This window comes from Echinops telfairi, unplaced genomic scaffold (assembly GCF_000313985.2).
Source record: "Echinops telfairi isolate 266 unplaced genomic scaffold, ASM31398v2 ScPeMD7_53;HRSCAF=182, whole genome shotgun sequence".
In the NCBI taxonomy this organism is placed as follows: Eukaryota; Metazoa; Chordata; class Mammalia; order Afrosoricida; family Tenrecidae; genus Echinops; species Echinops telfairi.
The window spans coordinates 910,609-918,001 of NW_022103951.1; the positions used below are offsets into that span (position 1 = coordinate 910,609).

The 7,393-nt window shown below is 44.2% G+C and overlaps 1 protein-coding gene across 1 annotated transcript; it reads right to left on the reverse strand.

Annotated features, from left to right (window-relative positions):
- Nucleotides 1-5,830: 5,830 nt before the first annotated feature.
- LOC123521745 (melanoma-associated antigen B4-like) lies at nucleotides 5,831-7,381 on the reverse strand. The gene has a single exon (XM_045290779.1). The coding sequence runs from the start codon at nucleotides 7,373-7,375 to the stop codon at nucleotides 6,329-6,331; it is 1,047 nt and encodes a 348-aa protein (XP_045146714.1). The 5' UTR covers nucleotides 7,376-7,381; the 3' UTR covers nucleotides 5,831-6,328.
- Nucleotides 7,382-7,393: the final 12 nt, after the last annotated feature.

Below are 7,393 nucleotides of genomic sequence, written 5' to 3' on the forward strand. Positions count from 1 at the left end.
CCCTCCCTATATGTGCTTTTCTTCCTGCCCCTTAACCCCATCCTTCCTCCTTCCCTCCTCCAGATCCTTTGTCCTCCCCTGACCCTGATTTCTTCATAGTCATCTTTTTGGTGTAGAAACCCTGTTTCTTTTTGTTTGTTTTCCCGTATAATAATGGTGTTATTAAATTCTTATCTTTGTAAGATTGACTAGGTTGCTAAGCATAATGTTCTCATTTTGTCCATGTCTTATGGTGTTTAAGTGAGCTGTCAATGTTTTTTACTGATATATAATATTCCATTGTATGCATGTACCAGCGTTTATTTATCCATTCATTTATAATAGGAGATTTTGGTTGTTGCTGTGGTTTTGCTATTATGGAAAATGCTGCTATAAAGATAAGGGTGCTTGTGTTTGTTTGTGTTGTATTCTACATTTCTTTAGGGTATATACGCAGTAGAGACTTTTCTGCATCTGTAGGTACTAGTGTTTTCATTGTTTCAAGGCAGTTCTTTAATGATTTCCACAGTGGTTGTAGAGTTCTACAGTCGCATCAGCAATGTCAAAGCATCCTTTACCCTCCAAATCCTCTCCAACATTTACGATTTTCTGATTTATTGAATTTTACTCTGAATGACAGTGTGAGGTAGTAACATGTGGGTGAAGTAATTTGTATTTCTCTTACTGCTAGTGAACATGAACATTTCTTCATATGGTTGTTGGTTGCCTGGATGTCATCTTTGGTGAATTGTCCATTCGTGTTATGGGCCCATTTTTAAAATTGGGTTATTTGTATTTTTTTATTAAGATGTTGACGTTTTCTATAGATTTTGGAGATTGGCCCTTTGTCTGATGTACTATTACTGACTATCTTATCCTGATCGGTGGGTTCTCTGTCGCCACTTTTGATGAAGAGTGAGTTTTGAGGTTAGAGGGGTTCTGCTTCCTTGAGGCTCATGTGTTGGACCCCAAGGTCATATGTTGAAAACCACCGCAGGAGAAAGAGGAGGCAATCTCTTCCCATAAAGATTTGCAGTCCCAAAATCCCAGAGAGGCTGTTCTATGCTATCCGATATAGTCACCTTAAGGGTCAACTCCATGACGGTAGATTAGCCTTTTCCTCCTGCTGAACTGAGATTAGTCCCTGAGAAGGAAATGAGGAGTCATTTGGCTAGTATATATGCTTAGGGTCTCCCAGGGATGTCAGTATGGGACTATGTGGGAGTGACTTTGTTATCCATGGTGGTCCCCACATTTCTTAGGGTCTTTATAGTGACAGCTAGCACAACTTGGAAATCCACCCTCTGCTAATCCTCACATTCCTAAAACCAGGGAGGCATAAAAAATGTGTGAACACCATTAGCTCCCCTTGCTGACGGCTTCCCTGGTTTGGTAGCAGGGGGTGAGACTATGGGACTCCATGGTTCTGTGATCAGTGGCCCTGGTGGTTCTCACTCAGGGGAAGTCTAGGACTCCTCCCTCAGACTACCGGAGTCTTCCAGCCTAAAAGGTCTGCACATCCCTGACACAAAGTTTGGAGGAAATGAGAAGCTGCGTTAGCGTGATAACTGCACAAGCCTCCCAGGACTCACAATGACAGTACTCTTTGCTGATTCCTGGTTTCGGAGGGGAGGAGTGTCTTTTGTCCTGACTAAAGGTTCCGGCTCTTGCCTGATTTGGGACCAGGCCTTTTATATTCTTTCTTAAATCATTTTTGGGGGGACTCATACAGATCTTATCACAATCCATACATACATCCACTATGTCAAGTTCATTTGTACATGTGTTGCCATCATCATTCTCAAAACATGTTCTTTCTACTTGAACTCTTGATATCAGCTCATTTTTCCCTTCCCTCCTTCCCCCACCCTCCCTCCCTCCAGAACCCCTAATAATTTATAAATCACTATGACTGTTCATGCCTTACACTGACTGATGTCTCCCTTCACCCACTTTTCTGCTGTCTGTCCCCCTGGGAGGGGGTTATATATAGATCCTTGTGATCGGCTCTCCCTCTCTCCTCCCACCTTCCCCTTCCCCTCTCGGTATCAGTAATCTCACTATTGGTCCTGAGGAGTTTATCTGTCCTGGATTCCCTATGTTTCCAGCTATTTTCTGTACCTGTGTACATGCTCTGGTCCAACTGGATTTGTAAGGTGGAATTGGGGTCATGATGGGGGGGGGAGCATTAAAGAACTAGAGGAAAGTTCTATGTTTCATTGGTACTATACTGAACCCTGACTGGCTCATCTCTTCCTTGTGACTCTTCTGTAAGGGGATGTCCAATTGTCTACAGATGGGCTTTGGGTCTCCACTCGGCATTCCCCCTCATTCACATTCACATGATTTTGTGTTCTGGGTCTCTGATGTATCATACCTGATCCCATTGATACTTCATGATCACACAGGCTGGTGTGCTTCTTCCATGTGGGCTTTGTTGCTTCTCAGCTAGATGACCGCTTGTTTATCTTCAAGTTTTTAAGACCCCAGATGCTATATCTTTTGATAGTGGGGCACCATCAGCTTTTTTCACCACATTTGCTTATGCACCACTTTTGTCTTCAGTGATCTTGTCAGGAACGAGCATCATGGAAGGCCAAGTTATTAGAACAAAGTGTTCTTGTTTTGAGGGAGTATTTGAGTAGAGGTCCAGTGCCTGCCTGCTATCTTAATACTTAACATATAAATATATGTGCATAGATCTATTTCCCTATCATTATATATAAATATATTTACATATGTACATGGCTATATTTAGACTTCTATAAATGTCCTGTCTCCTAGTTCTTTCCTCTATTTTTTTTTTTTTTGCTTTCTTCCTGTCATGAACGGCCTTCTACTGTCATGTATGGCCTTCATTCGGATTTTCGTAATTCCTCTCGGTTACGTTGTCCTTGATCAAGCCCTGCCAGGCATCTTATGCCCTCCTCGCCATCGATTTTAGATTACTTGTTATTGCCTTGTCCCTGGGTTTGTTAACACCCACTTTCTTTCCCCCACCTACCCCTCTCCCATGTCCCCCTAGAACCATCGGTTCCATTGTTTTCTCCTCTGGATTGTTTATTCCACCTGTCTTATCTAGATAGACATGCAGAGAAAATAATAAGCACAAAAACTAAAGCAAAACCCCCAAAAAACAAAAACAAAAGAAAACTAAAAAACCAAACAACAGCAACAACAAACTACCACCAAAAAAAAGAAAGAAAAGCTTATAAATAGTTCCAGGTATGTTTATTGACCTTTAGGAGTGTTTTCTATTCCAGTCTGATGGGGTGCCATGCCCTGGCCTGGAAGTCTATTGTTGGCATTCCCAGGGACTTGATTTCTCTGCTCACCTTGCTGCTCTCTTGCACACTCTTAGCATTTCACCCCGGTATATTAGGGTCAGATCAGGCACACTTCCTGGACTGTATCTCCAGTGTTGCCCCTCGTAGGGCTATGGATCAGTGAGGGATGTTGTGTCTCATTGCTGGGCTGGCCCTATGGACCTCTCTGTGCATTGGCTGCTCTGGGCAGGAATATCATCCTCGGGGCTTGGTGGGCCAGGATGTGTTCCACGCTTTCTCCTTCCCTCTAATTTTGCTCCTGTGTGCTTTGATCAGACATGCCCCTCTCCTTGAACTATAGCTTCAGCGCTGTCCTCTGAAGTAAACTCTTGAGAGGTTGGGGTGTTCACATAGTTGGATTGGGGCCCACCCTGCAGACGTCTTCAAGCCCTCCTGGAACGCCCAAAGCAGCTTTCAGAATGAGTCATACCCAGCCCCCACGACTTGGGCCTTCTGAGGGTTGGAAGAGTGGCTTGGTTCTCTGGAATCCCACTCTTCTAGCATCAGGGCTCCCCTCAGTTGACCCTCCAAATCCTCACCTCAATATCTAGACGAGCTCGTGACTCCTGCCTCTATCGACCTGCTTTCCAACCTGAGCCAGCTTCTAACCTCCATGAGGCTCTAAAGTGGGGAGCTTGCTAGAGGTGGCTTTCCAGGGCTGACCACAAGGCGGGGCTCTGTGCAACCCCCTCAGTGAGGTGGGGAGGAATCTATCAGTATTCAGTGTCCACACTGTGAATTCAGTTAAGGACTGTCAGGATCCTGTCCCTCTGCAGACTGTGGGTCTCTACAGATATACCAAGACCTTCATCTACCCGAGAGGACCTACCAGAGGTCATGAAAACTAGAGGTCACCAGACAATTTGGATCTGGCTTTGTGAGGCCTACCGGACTTTGTCAAGTGCCCACTGTTCTGAGATAGACGGTTCCCCTCACTTCTCATTTCAGGGTGCTCACCTTGAAAGCAGAAAAATTCTGGATGTCTACCCTTGGCTGACCAGAGACTGATGACCTCATGCTAAAGTCATCAAATTCCTGAAATGTGCAAAGGGGCCGAGCCTTTAAAGAGGGAAGCCAGGGGTCGTGGCATCTGGCTTGACTTACCTGGCCTCTCCGAGATCTGACAGTGTGTGCCCGGACATATGAGCACCCATGTTGTAGGGAAGAATTCCCCCTCAGTCCTCACTCATCATCCACTCCTTGATCCCTAGCAAGCTTGTATGTCTGCTTAGACCATAGATTTCCAAACTTATTTGACGACCCCTTATTCAGATTTCCAAACTTATTTGACCACCCCTTATTCAGGGCGGGGAAGGCAAACAAAACGGAGTCCCCCACCCCAGCAATTAAAAATGTTTGCACAATAGCTCATAAGACAGGATCAAGTGTAGGTAACTGCTCTTGCAGCCCACACCCCTAGATTGACTAGCACCCCCAGGGGGTTCTATTACCCATTTTGGAAGACACTAGCTTATACTTAATTTTGCATCTCTGAGAGTGCGTGAGAATAAATGCACGATTGCCCATCTAATAGCCCTGCCTAGGACCATCTAGGTCGTTAAAGGACCATCTAGGTCACTAGGATCCCTACATCCTTCATGCTGCTCTTTCTTAACTCACTAAGGTCCTCATCTTGGCTCCCTACCTTTAATGAAAGGCTTCTAATGAAATATCACATTGCTGCAACCTTTGAGTCATTTCCCTACGTCATACCTTGCAGAGAGTGTGTGCTTGTCCTAGAGGAATGCAGCACAAGACATGACAAGTGGGCCTTCAGTGAAAACACACATCCTTCTCACCTCCCAGATTTAGTCTTTATGCAACTGTGTTCTAAAATACTTTATTTCTATAAGCAGGAGCTCCACAGCATCATTTTGCATCTTTTGAGGTTCTCTGACATTCCATATGGAGACAACAATCTTGCCACCAATATTAACTTTCCCGGTGGCTCTATAATATATTGGATTTTTAGCTGCAAGCTCTGTGGTTCAAACCCAGCAGACCGTCCACAGGAGAAAGCTGAGATTGCCTGGTTCCTGTAAAGATTTGCAGTCTTAGAAGCCCTAAGGGGGTGTTCTACTCTCTGACAACTTTGTGATGAAACAAAATTATATAATGGCAAAGGTTTGGGGTTCTTATTTTTTTCTGATGCCTAATTCTAATTTATTTTCATATACTTCTAATTTGGCAGGCTTCAATAACCACATAGATACATTTTTTGTGACAAGAGAAAAATAGTGTTAAGGGACACACAGCCTGCCTCTGGCTTGAAGGACTGGAAATCTGTGGTCCAGTAAGATTCTGCTTGGGGTCTGGTCCAGCAATGCTACTTATGAACCTCTTGAACTTGAGACTTATACAAGTTCTTCATCTGTAAAGTGAGACTGACAGACCTAGCTTGTTGGATTCTGGGAATGTATGTAGTATAAGAGAGGCATTTTGCAACAGGTGGGGAAATATTTTGTTTACTGAATGGCAGTGAGCATCTGGCTATTTTGAACTCAGAAAAGACGACCTGCTGCATCACAATTTAAAATTTTCTTTATTTCTTATCAATTAGATTTCAGAGAATATGCAGTGCTCCAACTAAAACACAAAACAACCTCTAAATATTTTAATCAAATCAAGTTGTGTGTGTGTATATAACTTTAATTTTACAAAACAAGTAAGATTACAAAGCATAAGGCACCCAAAAAACTTCTATAATTATCATTTTTTCCTTTCACCGGTGATCCTAAATACCGTAATCTGGTGTTATTCTCAATGCCAATCTACCTACTCTTAAAACATAAACAGAATGTTGAAGTTTTTCAAGTCATTGTAGCTGGCAATGCTAACTCTTATATCTGATATACAACAAAAACACGATTCATGACCTTACATTCAGAAGCAAAATAAAATTTAGATCAAAAGGCACAACATTTGAGAGAGAACAAACTACAAGTTACTAGTACACAACAGAAAATAATATATTGTGTTTCCTCTAAGCTACTTCTGAATGTACTACTTGGAAGCCCTGTCAACTACTGTGAAGAATCTTCTCCCACTTCACTAGATTCTGGTGAAGCCACTAGACTTGGGCCTGAACTCTTAGTGGTGTAAGCAGTAGAACCGAATATGGATGCAACTAGCCGTCGGGCTCTCATTTGCTCATCTCTCAAAGCCTCTTCATAGGGACCAGGGAAATCCCAGGGATTCACACCTTTCAGCATGGCCCAAAACTCCAGAACTTTCATCTTGGTGGTTTCAGCACATGCCCTTGGACCCCACAGGAATTCATAGCGTGGAGGACGACTCTTTCGCACCTGCTGGTACTGCAGGTATCTCGCCAGCACAAAATCACACACCAGCAGCTTCCTGGGCTCTCCAAAAATATTGTGCATCCTCCCAGCATAGATTCCCAGCATATTCAGGAACTTCCAGATGGATTCTTCAGAGGCTCGGTTACCGTTCACGAAGATCACACCCAAGACAGTAATCAGCAGACTTGTCATAGGCAACTGCAGGCCTCCATTCAAACTGCTTCGTTTGGTGACATCTCCTGTCTTGATGAGCTCATAGGCGTTACATCTGGACTTAGCTTCCCTTAATTCAAGGCCAAAGAACAACTTCATGCGCTCCGCGACTTCGCTCAGGATCTCAGGGAAGTGCTTCTGGAACTTTTTGTTGACAACCTTCAGCATATCGGCCTTCATAAGAGGCTCTTTCATGTTATACTTGTCTACCAAGAACAGAAGTAACATGCGTATCTTTCTGGACAGATCTCTCTTGGGCTTCTCAGTGGAACATAGATCCTGGGCAAGGCTGGGGCTTTTCTGATCTTGGCCCTTGGCATCCACATCAGATATTTTGGACAAAGCATTTGAAGCAGGAGCAGTGGCTTCCTTAGACTCTTGCAAAACACCCTCAACAGAAGACCTCTGGGGGGTGTCCTCCAAAACAGAGGAGGAAGAAGAGGGTCCTTCCTCCTCCATTGCAGTGGCCTGAGCACCCTGGGCAGCCTGGCTTTGCCCTCGGGCCTGCTGGCGTTTCTCACGGGCACGGCGCTTACTCTTCTGACCACGAGGCATGGTGACTCTCTTGAGATC

Coding starts and splice junctions, on each gene's coding strand:
- LOC123521745 (XM_045290779.1), bottom strand. CDS start 7,375: ATGCCTCGTGGTCAGAAGAGTAAGCGCCGTGCCCGTGAGAAACGCCAG.